General features: G+C 49.6%; 1 protein-coding gene across 5 annotated transcripts in view; it reads left to right on the top strand.

The window, feature by feature from the left end:
* The window catches only part of UIMC1 (ubiquitin interaction motif containing 1), a 38772-nt gene that overhangs the window by 6408 nt on the left and 14213 nt on the right, over positions 1 to 18151 (top strand). For all 5 annotated transcript variants that reach the window (XM_082323907.1, XM_082323909.1, XM_082323910.1 and 2 more), the window contains exons 4-8: positions 4980 to 5070; positions 10258 to 10382; positions 10706 to 11863; positions 15276 to 15355; positions 17917 to 18005. In XM_082323907.1, coding sequence (XP_082180033.1) covers positions 4980 to 5070; positions 10258 to 10382; positions 10706 to 11863; positions 15276 to 15355; positions 17917 to 18005 — 1543 coding nt within the window. The remainder of the gene's footprint in view (positions 1 to 4979; positions 5071 to 10257; positions 10383 to 10705; positions 11864 to 15275; positions 15356 to 17916; positions 18006 to 18151) is intronic.

Below are 18151 nucleotides of genomic sequence, written 5' to 3'. Positions count from 1 at the left end.
ATATAATCCTGGATTCAGGAAACATTTCTCTTTTTTTGGGAAGGGTCAGATGAAATAAGAACGGTCTCTCTGGCTTTGTGGAAACAAGAGGAGATGACCTTCTTTGTGCAGACCGTGTCTCTGAAACACAGACGTGACAGATGAGACAAGTGGTTCCTGTCTCCCCTGACTGTTTAAATCCTGCAGGGAACTGGTTGCCCACACCAGAAGATGGGTGGTCATTCACAAATACACAATATTTCAAACAGTGCCCAAGAAAGCTCTCTTCCAAGCGTAGCAACTCCTGGTCTGTCTCATGAGCCTCCTTCTTGAATTGGGCTGTTGCTAAAGACTCTTTGACCCCCAAGGTCTTCTGAAGCCATGTCTGGAAGGTGATTGTCACCCGGCAGGAGGCCTGGCCAAGCATGAGCATCGAGCACAGCCAGAGGCGCAGGAGTTGGGTTCACCTGTTTGATCTGCAGCCTTGATCCCGAAATGCTGCTGCTCTGCTGTGGGACCTTTCAGAAGGATCCGTTTTTCCTGAGTAGATCCTTTGGGAGCTTTGAGAGTACCTGCCTCCACTCGTAGAGTTTGCACCAAGTCTCGTAGGCTCTTTCTGCCAGATTGATCAGCTCTGCCAGCCCTTGGGGAACGTGACAAGACTCCAGGGTGACAGTGCCATCTATTTCTGCGTGGCATCCAGGGCCTGTCTTCCCTTCGGTGTGGAACATCCCTTTGCTTGCGTATTCCTGTGTTTGGAGATACTCGCAATCTGGATAAATAGCAGTGTGTGTTGATGTTCCAGATCAGATGCTGGTTCTGGTGGGAAGAGGGAGGTGTGTTTGGGCATCAAGCCATCCACTGCCCTGTCCTGTTCTCCATCAACTGTGGCAGTGGGCACTGGTCTCGGGACCAGGCATGGCCTGAGGGACATCTTGCTATGGAGAAGATGGTGCTGGAAACGTCACAGCTAGGGTGGCAGTGCCCGCCTCGCACCGCTGACCAGCCGAGCGAAGCAGAGCCACGTGGGACCATCGCTGCAGCGCCCCGCTGTCCCCACGGGCTCTGCTGTGGTACCGAGGGACCCGGTGCCTCCAGTTCCCAGAGGAAAAGGCGATGCGAGTGTGCTCCCAAGGAGGCTCGGCGGCTCTGCTGCGCTCGCTTCTCGGAAATCAGATTGGTCTGAATCCAGGCTCCTCGCAGCCCGGTAAAAGCCCTTTTTTCTACAGAGGCCTCCCTCCCGTGTGTCGGGAACTACGCGTCTGGCAAGAGCCCCGTTGCGTCTTGTTGTTCAAGTCTCCACTTCCAGCAGGTTTGTTCTAATGAGCTGAAAGACAGAGCAGAGCCGAAACAGATTCTGAACTCAAGTCAGAGACTAATAAAGTAGGGTGTGATATTAATTTCAGCAGCAGCCTTGGCTAGGGCCAAACGTGGCACTTCCAACATCTAATTGGCTTTTAAAAATAAATTAGTCTGGTTTTCATCTGCGTATTTCCCATGCAGGATGTGTGGTGTTTGGCTGTGCCCTATTGTTCGATGGTCCCAACTGCCGTTGAGCAGTAAAATTACCCAGACCTTTTGCCTTTGCAGTCTGCGCTGTTAGCTATGGAGACATTCTTCTGTAGCCTTTCCTTCCCTGAGTCAGTAGAAGCTGATTTCTGTGGTTTATGCTGTGGATTTGAGGGAGCAGGATGTGGGAGGTTGGCTACTGGCTTCCATTTACGGGCTTTCAGAAGCGAGCGGAGCTGTATCTGTTTCTGCTGGCAGAGTCAGGTTCTCTTAAGTATGTGCAAAAGCATTTTTAAAATGGGAATTTGATTTCCTGCTGTCTGGTGAAACCAAGCAGGTTAAAAAACCAAGGAAGAACAGTGGCTGCCTTCCACTAAATATGTAGGGAAATTTGGAAACCCGTCTTTTTCTTGATCTGTGTACAATGCTGACAGTGAAATTGCTCATAAGAGAGCATCATAAATTAAACTGCAGAGCCTGACACACAGGAAGAGAATTTGGATTCCTTCTGGCCATTACGCTTTAAATTGACGGCAAAGGAGGAGAGACGCTATCCAGGCTGGCACCGAGCAGAGGTGTGCAGTTCCCACCTCGCCTCCGCTATAATAATTAGTTTCCCCTGGAAGTTGTGTGTTGGAGATGACCTTGTAACTAAGAGTATTGGCTGCAGTTTGGGAATATTTTAATTGATTAAGATTATTTTTGGACTAGTGATCTTATTAGAAAGGCGGTTGGTTGAGTGGCCCCCTGAGTTCCTATTATCCTTGTAGACAGATGAGCATTAAAAGGTTGGGTCAGAAAGAGCAAGCCCTGTTGTCTTCCCTGAATTTTCTTGGCCCCTTCTGTTTCTACCATCCATGCCTGCATTTATGCAGAGCGCTCCGGGGCCTGTGGGGCTCTCTCCCAGCAGAGGTACAAACAGCCATAAATCCTAATTAAAAGGTATGTTTTATATTCTGGGTTTAAAAATAAAGAAGATTTAAGAATTCTCGGAATTGAGATGTGTGTGTATATTTTGGCCCATCAGGATTAATTGGATTTGCTTCAGCGGTTCACTGTACCGTGGCTGTTCGGCAGAACGCTGCTAAGCAATTTAAACATCTTTCTCAAATGTATGAGGTCCGTACAACACGTGTCCTGCAATAATTTTGCTCCTGCCACTGTTGTAAATGTCGAGATTCTTCAGGGCCCAGCACGGGGAACCGAAGCACGTACTCGGCTGCGCGGTGAAACCGGGCAGCCCGCCCGGCACTGGGCATGCCGTTCCCCTCCAAGCCCCGGAGCTGTTTGAGCCCCGTCTCGTCCTGTGGTGCACATCGTAAACGTGTGTCTCCGTGCGCAGAGCAGACGCTGGCAGCCGTGTAAAGTTTGGTGTGCTCATAAATCACATCCGTGACCTGGAAGAGAGCTGCAGATGAGAGTGTCAGGGTTGACCTTCCGGCAAGTGCAAGAGTGATGAGGAGAAGATTGATGCCTAGAGAGAAGAGCTGGGGATTTACAGAGCCTGCTAGGATTAAATTGCCCCTGTCTTAAGCTGGAGTAGGTTTAGCACTTTTAGACAGGGCTTTGGGGGCGAGCGGGAGAGCTGTTGCTTAACCTCATCCAGCGTATAATCCTGGCGTGATCCTGATACCATCCCACAAACCATTCCCTGCTCCCTTAGGTGTGAACCGCCCGCAAGGTGAGCACGGGGCTGCTGCTGCAGACCGAGGCAGGGCAACTCAGAGCAGGAGAACCTGTGGCTTAGGGAAAACTGGAGAAGGGCGAGATGCCAGGGCCCTGGAAGAGAGAGGATTTCACCTGCTAAGCGTGAACTAGGCAGGCTCAGAAGCAGAAAGCATCCATCTTCTAGCAAGAGAGAACCTGGCTGTGAAGGAGCCTTTTGGAGACACAGGGGCAGCTCTCAGGAACGAGGCCCCAAAACCAGGCTGGGTGGGGAAGGGAAGGAATCAGTCAAAGGAAAAAAAACCCCCTAGGTGCGAGCGTGAGTGTGTGTGGGGACTTGCTGAGCCTGATTGCTGCCTTGTTGTGAGCTGATTCTTAAATCAGTGGAAGCGAGGAATGGCGTAGGTATTAGGGCATGTAAAAGCTGTAATGTATTAAGGTTTCAGGAAACCACTTAATAGTATGTCTTGCAAAATCTTAGTTGGATAAATAATTCAATTTGGTCTAGATAGTAACATTCCTGGATTGAAATCCTGCTAAAAGACTGTCAGGAAAAGCTGGTGATGAACAGAAGAGAGGCTCATTTGGGGGAGATGTAAAGCTGAGGCCAAGAGGATCAATATTAGGTCTGTGTGTGTTTTAACATCCTCATTAATGATCTGTAAGAGGGAGCAAGTGGTGTATATACATTAATAAAATCTACAGATTACACTAAAGCTGGAGATGTCTTGAACAAAACTCAGCATAGAGGTGCAGTCCAAAGGACTTCACAGGTTCAGAAGCACGGGCAACGGACAGCAGAAATAGCTTACACTTGAAAATAAGCAGTGTAGCCATTCGCATTAAAGTAGCCCAAGCCACATGCCCCATCCTGAAGCCCCGCTGCTGGCAGAGGAGGTGGCACGAGGCACAAGCGTGTGCCCAGTTTGCCGTGAGTCTCACGGAGGGCGAACCCAACTGCAGCTGCAGACGGAGCCCTGTGATCCCCCTTCCAGGCCAGGCGTGGGCCTCTGCCTGAAACACGGGCTTTGATGCTAATCCTACCTGATTTAGAGAGACAAATTGGAAGGGGTCCAGTGCCAGCCCTCGGTAACGTGTACGCCCTCGCTTAAGCCGTTAGGACAGCAACTTGCATAAATGTGTGCCAATTAAGTCTGTGACCGTTCTTGTTGCAGTCGGTGCGCTTAAAGCAGCAAGCGCTTAGGTTGTTTGCGTGGGTATTATTGCGGGAGGCCTCGAGATGACAAATTTCTGAAGTGTTCAACCTTCAAAAATTAAATGCTTGTGGTGATACAATAAGAGACTAGCACCAGGAGTAAGTACAGCTGGCTCTCCTGCCCTCGAGGTGCGTTAGCAGGTCCGCAAAAATGGTTAGGATTCTTGGTTTGGTCCGCTAAAATCATCTGGGCAGAGTACTAGAAGCTGGATGGCAGGAAACAGTCCTGGCTTACAGGCGTGCGATGGTCGGTTATAAAAAGGTTTTGGTTTTCTGTTTTGAGTGCTTACAAATACCAATGTTTTAGCAAGGCCAAACAAATTCTCTCTAAAATCATGGGCAGCAGGTGCAGTGCATGGTGGTGACTGGCATGAAGTCTATTGTCTCTCCTACTTCTCTGTTTATGTCAGTCTGTAACTCTTTTTGCTCATTATGCTTATCACACAGCTTTTAATAGTTACAGAATGTGCTTGAATTGTGTTTGAAATTCAAATTTCACACAAATAGAGGCTTGTTCTTGAACCAGTGTTTGTGTCTGAGTAGTGGGGGGAAGGGGCTGGTAGTATTTCATACGTATAGTATGCACTCACCATATTTTTTTCCATTACAGCAGGAGTCAAAGGAAGAGACTGGATTGCAAAAGAAGAGGACAAAACAGCAGCTGGATAGAACGAAGTTTGCTGCTAAAAGAAAAATTGCACGTAGGTCTCGATTGTGGGGCTGGGGAAGTAGACTGGTGCTGAGCCGCTTCTGCTGTTTGTATTAGAGATTATTTCCCTGGCAGAAAGGCTGCGGTGTGGCTGGGGATGCACAGCTCTCGGAGGAGACCCTTCTCAGGGGTAAAATTTGCCTTTCTGAATAGGCAGACTGTCACTTGTTTGCTCCCCAGGTGGCATGTACGCAGACTGGTACGCTTCCAAAATAAGCGTGCGAGGGTGTCGGTACCTCGCTGGGTTTCAAAATGGGTTGAAGCCGATCTGAAAGCACTGTCAGTCACAAACTGCTTTCCCGTTCTGGCCCCTCTGCTGCTGTCTTTCCCTGAAACGTCATGATGCTCTGACCTGGCAGTCGCAGCTCAGGAAAGATTTGAGTCGCAGCTGACAGTTCTCTGAAATCATCGTTTCATAGCGCGGGGGCAGCCGGAGAAGCCAGCAACGTTGGGCATCATAAGGAAGGGTGTTAAGAACAAGAGATTTGTTTTACGTCATGTTGCTGTTATATAAAGCGTTGGTGCACCCACATCGACGGCGCTGTGTGCAGTTCTGGTCTCTGCGTCTCAAGGACACGGTGGAGTTAGGGGACGTCGGGAGGAGGGCGAGCCAAGCCATCGAGGGGAGGGAGCAGCTGCCTTAGGAGGAGCGACTGGAAAGCCTGGGGCTGCTCCGTTAGGAGAGGAAGGTGGGATCAAAGTTCGCATCAGGAAGGCAGTGCCTCAGCTGAACACGGAGCTGTTGTTTACCAGCTCCTACAGCCAGGGCGCAGTCGGTGGAAATAGCAGGAGATAGATGGGTTTAAAACGGGTGAAGGAAAGTAATGCTTCCCACGGCGCATAGTGAACCGCTGGAAGTTTTTGTCGTGGGAAGCTGTAAACGGGTCAGTACCAGCAGCTTTAATAAGGGATTAAATGCGTTCGTGGACAATAAACAGATGCTGAAGGGAACAGGCTGGGATGTTCCCGCTCATATTTGCAAACAGCGTTTCTGAATGCCGGGGATGTACAAGCAGAAGGGAGCACTGTGCACGGCCAGGCTCGCCTGTACTCCCCGTGCAGCACCACGTGTTACCGCGGCCAGGCGGGTGGACCACTGCTCTGCCCCAGCGGATCCGCTCTGCAAGGCAGCGGTCCATCGAGCATGTTAAATTCAGAACGTTTTAAAATGGGAGAGATGTTGTCTCCTGCAAAACCCAAAGCAATCACTGAACAAAATGGAGCACGCCGGTGCTCTGCAAGCAGCAGCAGTTGGGCTTGTCAGTCCTCGGAGGGTTTGTGTGAATTAAATTGTTTTTAATAGAGGCCTAAGGCCATAGCGTGAAACAGCCTGGCTCTTTGTGGGAGTTGAAACCCACTGTGCGTGTCCTGTATCGAACAAGTAAGATAGCAAAGTCAGAGATGGGGGAAGAGTTCTTTTTTTTTTTTTTTCCTTTTCTTTTCTTTTTCTTCTTCCAAAAGAAACAGAACACAAAATAAAAGCTGAACCCCTCCTTGGAGATGCCGTTAAAATGTGACCAAACGTATGGTGCTAAGAACAGGGAGCTGCTGATGTTGGATGTCCTCGTTGCGTCGTTGAGCGCGCCGGGGTTTCGGGAGCTGGTGCTGCAGGAGAGGTGTTCAGTGTGCTCCAGAAAATCCGCGGGAGACAGGGCCGGCTCGCTAGCCGTTGTATAACGGAGGAGTTTTGCTGTGTTTCTAGATATTGAAATTCTTGATAATAGTTTTTTTTCTCTTCCTGGGGCAAAAGCTGCCTTTTTTTTTTTTTTTTTTTTTAGCGTGCATGTCTGCCTCCTCGAAGCGCAGGAGGTTGGGAGTGCCCGGCGCCGCTCGGTCAGAGAGCGGTCGCTTGTTTAAGCACGTGTGATGGTGGGGCTGTTCTCTCATTTATGGGAAGCTATAATTAGATTTTTGGTGTTTGCTTTTAGGCGAATTAAGATTTGAAGTAGTAATTATTTTTCTCAGTGTCTTTAAATAAATTCTTGGAGTTGCGAGGCAAATTGGTCTTTTGTAAAGATTCGGCGCTTCTGGGTAGAGCAAGTTCTTTCTCCTCACAACTGGAAAATTTCAGATATTTGCAGGCTCTGGTTATAAAGCGTATCCTCCCATTTTTGCTTTGTTGTGGTTTTATTCATTTTAACCTAAAGCCATAACTAAAATATATCTATGACGTTTCATCCTGACAGGATAAATGGAAATACAAAACCTAAAGAAGTCTCTCTCTCTTTTTCCGGAGGAAGTCAGTGCTTTAAAGCACATTTGAATGTTTTTACTGTAATTGCACTTTGGATATGTGGAAATACTGAGATCCCGCATTTCCATTATTTTTGAGTAAATCTCTTATTAGTAAGTGTTAGAACTACAACTGGTGGGGTTTTGCATCTAATTCACTTTGCAAATGTCAAAATGGAACATAAATCGCTTAGCAAATTGCCGTATTAGCATTTAAAAAGGCTCTGAAATGGTTTAATTTGTTTAGGGCTGCAGTGTCTTAAAAACAGTTTCTCCCTGACCCCTCCTTTCCATCTGTGGGTTTCTTGGATGCTCTGGTCCCCGGAGAGGCGCTGGGATTTCACGCAGCATTGGGATGGATGTGCGGTGAGTGGATACTGGAGTGTGAGACGCAGAATTCCCAGCCGGAGGTGCCGGCGTTTCCCTGCCCTGCAGCGGGGACGTGCGATGTGTGTGAGCTGAACGTAACGGAGTCCGTCTGTCCAGACGGAGAGGGGTCGTTCCTCCCGAGGGCCGTGGGAGCTCCCGCGCCGCCGGCACGCTCTGGGAGCATGGCTCGCCTCCGCTGCACGCTCAGCGCTCGCTCCCCAAGCGCTCCAGAGGTGTTTGCCCACACCGGTCGGGGCTAACGCAACACTCTGGATTTCTAATCATCATAAATTATGACCGCTGCAATCAACATCGAGTTTAGTAAAATGCACGGTGCTGAGAAATGATCAGATGCGGAGCGCAAAATACCGTCAGCTCCAGACCGCTCAGCTTAAAGCAGGTCAGGTCTCCTGGAAGGCATGAGCAGAGCTGCTCTTTGCTCTCCCCACCGTAATGCCAGGTGGATTTAAACTCGAGATTTCCTCGTCTCTGGAGCACCTACTCAACTGGAACGTGCGCTGAGTGCATTTTGTTTGTCGCTGGTTTCTTTGCCAGAGGCAGCATTTGTCTGGCACATTCCCTGTCCCCAGAGGGAAAATTGCTGTGCCAGGGAGGGAGAAGAAAACAAAATGTACAGTAGTAACTCGCCAAAAAAATGTTTCTTTTTATTAAGCTTCATGGATGTTGATAGCCTGAACGGGTGAAGACTCAGGCCCCCGTTTTAATTTAAGCACGTGGAAAGTCTTGTGGGGCACCGATCACGTGCGCTGGTTTTCTCGCACGTGGCAGGGTTTGCAGGATCTGGCCCGATTGCCGTGATGGTTTGGGCAGGGAAACAAATCGGCACTCGCTGAATGCTGGGGAGGTGTTTGGTATTGTGGAAACGCTGCGTACGACTGCTGTTCTTCGGGATGGGAGCTGCCTTCGTACACTGGGCTGTCGTGTGCTTTCTATTAAAGGATGCATTTTTTTTTTTCCCCCCAGTCCCTCCTGGCTGTAACATCATAGCGTGACTTTGTCCAAGGACAAAAGATCCCCACGAGCCCTGAGTGCACTGCAGTCTGCCTTCACTTCAACCTCTTTCTTAATTTTTAAAGAAATTAAGAAAGAAAAAATCCCCAACCTAAAGCTAAGTGCTGATTTAGTAGGACATGGAAAAGAATCTACGGCTGGTAATCGGAATGGTCCAAAAATGCTTCAAATCCTGCTCGGGTGGGGGAGAACCAGCCTGCCATTAGCAACGAGCTGGGGGAAGGGCGCAGCGACGCGAAGCCTGCTGCTGGGTGGCCGCACCTCGATGCGGTCCTGCCGCGATGCGCCGGGCTGAGGCCGGCGCGATCCCAGGCTGCTTCGAGGCAGGCTGTGTTTCGGTGGCAGCTGGTGGGAAGAGGATGGGTTAGAAAATGGGAGCCTGCAACTTCTGAATGCATCTTTATCCGGGGAAACGTCTGTCTCTGAAGCTGGCTGCAGCGGAGGCATGTTTTTTGCTTGGGCGGCCTTCCTGTTCAAATCGCATCTCTTAAAGCTCTTCTAACCCATCGGAGAGCAAGCCTTTTGGTTCATGCATGAGATGGCGCGTGCAGGATTCTGCCTGAAGGAGGGAGCGGGTTTTGAAGGAAATCTGTCAATTTGTTTCGAGTGAGAAGATGTATTTTTCAGCTCCTGAGAGTGCTGTTGAGTTGTTTTCCAAGCTGCGCTCCGTTCTGCAGGCATTGTATATTTTAAGCGTAGTGAAAGTATTGGATTGAGTCTAAGTAAATAAGTGTTTTCCAAAGTAACTAACGGCTTTGTTTCTAAATAGCCACTATCAGCTTCTGGTTTGCTCTGAGTGAGGAATATTTCGGGAAGAAATTTTCTGCTGAAATAGCAGTTACAGCTGTAGGAAACCTGTTTCCCATGCATGACTGACTTAGTGATGCAGTGGAGTGGCGATGTGAGCAGAAGGGGGATGTATGCATGTGAAAGATCCTCCATAATACCACCGAGCAAGTCACATTATCCTCCGCAGAGCTTTCCACCTGCGGCTCGGGGTGAACAACGTGTCGCTCTTTCGCTCGTGGGTAGGTCTCCTGTGGTATTGCAGGTACCTGCATGTCAGAAGGCAGCGAGACGTGCTATTTGGCTAGTAAAAAAGTATATTAAAGAAGATGCGTTCTTTATCCTGCCTCGCTGCTGAGCCTATCCGATATAAAAATGAGCACACTTCAGAAATCTGTCCTTTTCCTCTCTCCTTGAACATGCGTTCTGCAGCTGTAGAGCGTGTTGTTTGATGAGGGCAAATAAAATGTCCCCTTGCAGTTAATATACCCAGGGAGTCGGAGTTTAGATTGCTGTAGAAACCGTAACTGAAGTTCCTGACTTGGGTTATTTTTTTCATTTTCATTTTTTTTCATTTTTCATTGCCTGCTTCGGTTTTGGTGACACCTTTTCAGGAAAGCTGGGGTTTGGATGTTTTGCTCTGCGTTCCTCCTGGGGCGGTGGGACCCTTGGACATCTCTCCCAACCTGTTGGGTGTAAGTTGAGTGTTTACGTCCACCTGCAGCTGTGACTTGACATTATCCTTATCCTTCTGCTGTAGAGATGACTGAAGAGGAACAGTTTGCACTGGCCCTGAAAATGAGTGAGCAAGAAGCCAGGCAAGTCAACTGTCAGGAAGAGGAAGAGGAGGAGCTCTTGAGGAAGGCCATCGCTGAGAGCCTTAATGTAAGTGCGCTTCTGTGAAGAGGCTTACTAGGGTTCTTCAGCGACGCTGCTTTCTGCGCTCGCTCTGCCACGCTGTGCAAGGGGGGGGCCTAGCTATTTCCAGCGCAAGCTGGAACTACAGCAGTTGTAGGGTAGTTGTTTTGTACCATTCCTCGTGAGAGGCGTAGGAGTCTAACCTCAGCTGTCCCCTGTTTTGGAGTACACAGTTCTGACCTGGGGCGGGGTGTTCTGCAGTCGGGGTGACGGCTGCCTGTTTGCTGGGGGAGGCCTTGCTCTGCTGATAGAGAACGTGCCTCTTGGAGAATCAACCTTTTGTTTTCCAGAGCTGTCAGCCCTCGGACTCCTCTGATGCAACTCCTCAGCTGTCTGCAGAAGCGCTGGGCGCGCGAGGCCAAAGCCAGCCCGCCGAGAAAGAAGGCGCTGAGATCCTGGGAGGTCTGGCGCTTTGCCCTGACACCCCTCGCTCCGAGTGCGGCTCCCACTCGCAGAGCACCAGAGCTGATGGGAACGGACAGATGGATGTCGCCCGGAGCCCCCTGGTAGTGTTGAGGAGGTTAAGCCAGGAAATCGTTGAAAGCTCACTAGTATCCAGCATAATCGTGTCTCCGGGGAAGGGCCAGCCTGTGACAAGGTCAAGTGAAAAGCCTTCCTCGCCAGAAAAAAGTGATTCTAGTAACATGTTACCCAGCACTCTCAGAGACGACCTCACCTCCTTGAGTCCCACCTTTGGCAGGGTGACTTCAGGCTCCTGGCGACTGACACCTCGGAGACTGTTCGCAAGCCCCTCCAGCTCTTCCGAAGCTACAGTCCACGAACCAAAAGAGCAGCCCCTGTCCTGCACTGGCCATTCTGCAGGAGAAGCTGGTGCCGGGAGCTCAGCCACGCTCTTGAAGAGCCGGACCGCGGACCGGTGCAGCAGCCCCAGGAGGAGCGGTGGAGGAGCAGGTACCACGCACACCTTGCAGCCCGGGCACGCCGCCAAAGGCTGTGTTTCCGCAGAGCAAGCAGAGCATAACGAGGTGCCCGACGGTGCCTCTGCGCTTTGCGTGCTGAATGCGGCGGAGGAGAAGCATAAGCAGGAGGAGGCGAGAGACACAGTGCACTATTACTGGGGCATCCCCTTCTGCCCCAAAGGGGTGGACCCCAACCAGTACACCAAAGTCATCTTGTGTCAGCTGGAGGTTTACCAGAAGAGCCTGAAGCAGGCTCAGAGGCAGCTATTGCATAAGAAGGAGTTTGGTAACCCAGTTGTGCCCAGTTCTTCCTTGAGCCAAAATGAGCTTGGGAAAGGAGAGCAGTTAAGCAGGGAGAACGGGGTTGCCGATGATACAGAAGATGGAGACCCAGACGGGCAGAAGGAGTCTGAGAGCATCACCTGGCTCCTCCCTTCAAAGAGGAGGGAGGCAGAGAGTCCAGGGCACAGCATGGAAGAAGAGAAGAACTCCAGTTCCGATGATGAACCGACCACCAGCTACTGCCAGGTAAGAGCTTTACCCCCGAGCGGAGGTTGAACAGTCCTGCTCTTCTCTCCATTTTAGGGTTCAGTCACTTCTGCAAAGCAGGCACTGCTGTTTCATGCTCCTGTTAAATTTAGGGACTTCCTCCCCTAGCCACGGAGCTTACTGTGAGAGGGAGAGGAAAAGCGTACGGGCTGATACCCAGCTCACAAATGGTAGGGACCGCCATGCGGCCTGGCGGTCATCCATTAATGCACCACTGAGATAAAGACTTCCAGCCGACTTGTCCTTCTCGGAAGGGTGTAGCCTGGCAGTGTGACAGGGGAACGAGCACAGAGATGATGCCGACCCCTGCCAGCTCTGGCAAACCAGCTTATAAACCCGTGGCCGTGTGGGCAGCTCTGCATTTTCCTTCGCAGACAGCAATGTGGCTTTTGTCCTTGCAGCGCAGCCTTTCCTTTTTGCACCTACACGCTCGTCTGCGTCCGTACACGCTTCACCCTTGCAAGTGCTCTTTTCCCTCGTGGTCCTGCGGTTCTGGCCGGGAGAGGCTCTGCGTGCTCGCAGGCATCTTCTGCCTGCCCGGGGGTCATCTGTCATCACGGCAGTGCTCCTCGTCCTTGTTCTGGTGGCTGGGCACCTTCTCTCCGGCTTGCTTGTTGGGTCTGCTAGACACTAGGTGTCAGCCTCCGTCTCTGTCAGGGCTCTCTTGCTGGAGCGGAAGGCAGCTTTCTGTCACTGCTAAGTTTAAACAGATTGCTAGTCAGATGAAGTATTTATTACTGCTGTATTTTAGGTTTGTGTCAGCCTTTTCCAACCCTCATTTTTCATAATGACTTCACTCCCGGATCATTGTATAACTTTATCTTCTCTATGACTGAAGCCTCGGCTCTGTTGTTCCTGTTTTCAAGTGTATTTGATCATTTACCCTGGTGTTAGAAAGATACTTAACTTGTTTTGTGATATTTATATTCTGTCTTGTAATATTGAACACTTAGGAAAACCGTCATGTCTGCATTTTCTGGTTGCAGAAAAAGTGCAGAGCAGCCTGTGCCGAAATGTGACTTTTCGTGACAGTGCTTTGGCTTGGGTTTAGCAGATAGAGATTTAAACAAGCCTTAGAGGTGACCTGCAGAGGAAAGAAACCGACTTGTGCCCTTTTTCATTTTCTTAGGATAGATACAAAAGACCTGAAGGGTTCTTAAGGCAAACTGCTTTTTTTTTTTCTTCTGTGTCTTTTCCTTTGGAAATGGAGGTGACATTAATCTGGAAGATTGGGGTGGCCGCAGGTCCATGGAGGCGTACGCTAAAGCCCTTGGAACGCTACAGCAGCTGGGAAGGGCGTGAACTTTTAATCAGTATTGAAAATTGTGGGGTATTTTTTTTTTTTTATATTATCCGTTTAATGCTAATACCTAATTAATTCTTGGGGAGAAAAGAGGTTTTAGTGGTGCTGAGTGGGAACTTGTAATGTACTCATCCTGACCACAAGAGCTCTCTCAAAGAGCCCTAACGTGGATGTAGATGTCGTCCTTCTGATATTTTTAAGGTGAAAAAATAAGGAAGGGGGAGGGGAGGGAGACAGACTTTAAAATTTCAACCCTAGCCTAAAATTTGCCAGTCTTTTATTTATTTGAGCGAAATAAATATTGAGAGAAAAGAATTTCTAAATGCCCTTTCATCTGCCTTATCACTCCCAGCTCGAGAGGTTGCTCCCTTCTCTCTCCTCCCTGTGCAGTCGCACACTGAGGCCAGCGCAGGTGATTTACTCGCAAGATCGATATGTTTGATGTTTGCTTGTGCCTCGTCTCCATCTTTTTTCCTTCTATCAAATACAATTCCACCGGCAGTGACAAAGGAGAGGCCCAGAGCGGTCGTGTCCCCGGTTTGCCGCATCGCTTGGAGACCGCTGCTGCCTGTGCAGCCCCGGGGCTCCCCCAGTGCCACTGGGCTGCTTTGCTGGTGGGAACGGTGGGAGATTTTAGGGTGTGCCGAGGCTGGAAACCATCCATGGAGACTCGAAGCTGTCCTTGAAAAAGCCTTGTGCTGTGGGTTGAAATGAAGGTGCCAGGAGATCTCATAGCCCGTGAACCCGCACTAACGAACTTCAGTGCTCATAGAATCAATGCCTTTCCGATAATATTAGGGAACTCTTGGTCTTTAAAAGATTCAGAGGGAAAAGACCCAATTCTGGAGAGTTAGAGTCTGGTGACCTGAATTAATGCCATACCTTATAGCATAGGTACTAGGAAAAACAGAAACATGGCCCAATATTCATGACCAGGGCAGAGGCGTTGTTAAGATATACACGGTTGAGGAAAAAGAGAAATAAAAATAAAGGAGGAGGTGTGGTATTTTATGTTAATGATGAGATAGGCTGTGAAGAAATAAAGAACAGCGTAGATAAAACAGAATATTTGGGGGTTGGAGGCACTTTAGGGAAATCTGGCAGGAGGCTTTGTTTTGGGGCTTGCTGGGGAAGTACATCAGCCATCCGGGAGCGGAGCTGATCGGAGTTGAAACCTACGGTGGAAATCAAATTTGGAGAGTTTAATAGACTCGAGGAAGGGGGAGGAAAACCCTCTGGATTTCTTTGAGAACTAGCATGAGAAATCGCGGGCCTGACAGCAAGGACGGCTAATAAACCGTTGTAATTCCTTCTGATTAGAGAATGGCAAGTGTAACGCGTACACTGAAGAAGAAGAAAGGGATCTGGGTAATGACTGGCATGTTAGCCTGACCTCGGCAGTGCACAAGGCTTTTGAACAAATTTTAAAGGAAAGAATAAGTGGAGTCGTAGAGCTAAATGAAAAATGGGATAAAATGCACACGGATTTACCAGCTGTACATTGTGCAGGTTAATCTGTTCCCTCTCTTTGATGGGACAGCTGATTTCCCAGTCAAGAAAAATGCAACAGATCTTATCTGTACGAAATTTCAGAAGAGAACTTCTTGTGGTCAAACATCAGCTGTACCAGTTGATCAGATCATCCCAGCTCGGGCAAGCAGATTTTTAAACTGGAGTAGGTCAGGGCTGCTGGGGTGCAAGGGGACATTAAAAACCTTGGATTGTTCAGCTCGGCACAAATGGAGGTGGAGAAGAGCTGTGGTTGCTGCCTACGTCAGGGTAGGTGGTAGGAACAGGCAGAGGGTGTGGAAGGTGATGGACAAGGCTGGCGTGAATGAATGGCTGCGGACTGTCCAGGAACGTGTCTAGGCAGCGAGGCAGCAAAAAGTACTGCCAGGCATTATTGCAGGGAGCTGCTGGAACACCTTACCGAAAGGAGTGATGGAGGCAAAAAGCTGACTAGTTCAGGATGGATAGTTAGCCATTTCCAGAAAAAAATACATAACAGCTTGAGTGCAGTGCGATGGACAGAATCTGATGACCCAGCAGATCCCGGTTAGCTGTGTACGTTGTTTTATATAATATCAGAATTTTCCCTTCCAGGCCTCCCAGGTGCTGCCTGCAGAGGACGTGCACGAAGATGGGGAGCCCATGCAAATTGCACAGAGGTGAGGAGGGTGATACCAGGGGCCCGTGGGCTCTTTGTGGTGACGTGGGCTCTTCCAGGCTCCTTGGTGCATTTTGGGGCGCAGTCTCACCGGGGCTCGCAGCAGGGCTTGCTGGAAAGGCGGTCCACAGTCGCTGCTGTTAGGTATCCCTGGAAATACATGGCTTTGGAGCAGTGTGGGAGAGAGGTGGGATACAACTGGGGAGAAGAGATCAGTTACTCTTGTTGCTTTATAAAACGTGCAAGGTGCATCCTAGTACGAGTACAAGGACTCGATCCTTGCCCTCTGAAGCTAATGTGACATGGTGCAGTGAAGCTGTGGAGATGGGTAGGGGAACCGAAGGCGAGTTACAGCGATGTCGTCGCGTGGTCTGTCTGGGAAGGCGCACAGGCAGCATGGTGGAGGGTTTACTGGATTTCTGTGTGTATTTTTATGTTCTTGCTGTACTGCTGAAGAGGAAAGAAGGGAGGAGGAAGCCAGACGGCACTGCCTATCAGCCAAAGATAGAGTGCAGTGCTCCAGAAAAGCCACTTCAGCAGATGACAGGTGTGGGACAAGTCAACATGATTTTCTTCAGATTTAAGCCTACTCCTCTTTTCCTTTTTTTTTTTTTTTCCCCTTCTCCTTCCTGTGGGATGCAATTCTGCAGCGAAGGCTCTGGGAGAAGAAGGGCAAATGGGAGAGGATTCAAGGAGCAAGTTACAAGAGAGGGCAGATAATGTCATGTTTTTAATTTGCTGGGTTTTATAATTTAAACCTGCTTTGGAACAAAACTGCCAACTTTCCTCTGATCTAACAGCATTTGGCCCGAGCAGTTAATATCAATATGCAGAGTATGAAAATCCTTCTTGCTTGCACCTGTCTAACAAGCTTAAAGCTCGCCTTGGGGAGCAGGAGGAACCCGCGGCTGCCATCGCTGCCGAGCCTGATGAGTCTGTGACAGCCGAGGTCTGAGTTTGCGTGCTTGCGTAGAAGGCACCGAGGTGTGCGCTCTGCAGCGCTGGCCTCCCGCCTGCTTGAGGCAGAGGAGGCCAGGGCTGAATAGGAAAAGAGCGGGACCTCTTTCCTTCGGCGGAGCCGACGGGCTGAGTTTGGGACACTCCACAAGCCGCCCAGGAGCTCCTGGCTGTCCGCCTCGGGGCCGGGATGCACTTGGGTGCTGCGGCCCCTCCTTGAGCAGCTGGCACATCTGCAGCAAGGCAAGAAATGGCTGCGGTCTTTGCAGTTTTGTGCACATTAAGTGTTGCCATCTGGCTCCTGGTAATTTGCCAAGCGCAGTCCTCTCTCGGGTGAGGCGCAGGCACCCCGGCCGGCTGGCCTCAGCAGCGCTTCGGAGGAAAACGCGGCTCTGGGCTGCCTGGAGGTAGCGAAGCAGTTTTGGAAGCGGCGGCGGTGAGAAGAGGCCGCTTTGCTTTCTGCGGGCCGCTCTGCCCGATTGTTTTACGCTTTGTGCGGAGCACAAAGATTGGGGTTTTAATAAATGATTACAGGCTTTGTTACCAGGAGATAGTTGGTGTAGCGAGAAATGTGGTTTGACTTCAAATTGATTAGCCCATTTTATAAATGTCACAGCAAGTTTTTTTGTGTGAGTTCTTTTGAAGTGAGCCCTGATGTTAGACATAGAGTAAAACACGCTCAGCCTGGATTCATAACAAATGCTTTGAGATGCTTTATTTAGAGGGAAAAGCCACTTGCGATTTCCTATCAGAATTTGGTTATTTATCATAAATCAGCAGTGGCTGTTCTCTCCTCTCTAAGGCCTGTGGTTGAGCTTAATAAATCTTCTATTTGTCAGTATGGGGATTCGTGTTTTTAAAGTATGTTCTTGCATACTTGATCAGACTAATCAGAAAGCCACGCAAAGCGCGGAGCGTGTCAGCATGGGTGCCAGACTTACTCAGCAATGCCTGCCTGTTTCGGAAAGACACTGTGCGGTGTGGGGAGAGGGGGGGGGGAAAATAAAAAAAAGGAGGAATCCGAAGGTCAGAACGAGAGGAGCGGTACCTGGTGCTGCTTGGAGGAACCGCCGCGCTAATGGTGTTAGGAGTTCACTGCGGGGAAGCCTTGCCTTGTCTTGCATCCGTGCTGCTTCTGGCTGCCGCGCACAGCGATTACGGAAGAAAATGAGCAGCGTGAGGAGGGAGGGGGTAATGCGGGATAAAGCAAGGCTGTGTCTCTCCTCTCTGAGGATTTCCTTCCCCAGACAGACAGAAGCACAGTGCTGGTACCTGCACAACTCCCAGTCCTCTAAGAGTAGAAAAAACCAAGAGAGTCCCACAGTTGTGAGCAGGTATTTTTGCTCCCCTGACGTGAGACAGTGACCCTTCATGCCATTTTTGTCAAGGGCTTCTAGAAGAAAAAAATGTTCCCTTTGGGGTTTTTTGCTTAGGACACCATTTTATACCCATATTTTGCCGTTACGCTGGTCGTTTCTGGCTGTCAGATATTGACCACTTGCAAATTACGGCATCGTCTGCTGTTCTGAACTGCATGAGACAGGCAGGTGCGTGCTGTCACACCTACTGGATTGGAGACTTATATTATATTTATATTTTGAACAGCATCTCCATGTTGACGCCACTTGGCAGTAAAAGGAGCCCAGATGTTGCTACCGAAAACTCTGCTGAAGAAGAGATCTCTGTTTGCCCAGGTAAGAGGCACTGGAGAAGGTTCTGAATTTTGCACCGAAAGTTACACACTTATAAAATTGAGAGAAAAGAAGAGAATTTTCAAAGTATTTGAACAAAACGAGTTTTTTTTTTCCCAGCTCTGTTTGTCAGGGCTGAAATTATCCAG

The sequence above is a fragment of the Platalea leucorodia genome, assembly GCF_965183815.1.
Source record: "Platalea leucorodia genome assembly, chromosome: 11".
NCBI lineage: Eukaryota > Metazoa > Chordata > Aves > Pelecaniformes > Threskiornithidae > Platalea > Platalea leucorodia.
The sequence above is the reverse complement of the archived record's forward strand: the minus strand, read 5'-3'. Positions and strand labels throughout refer to the sequence as shown.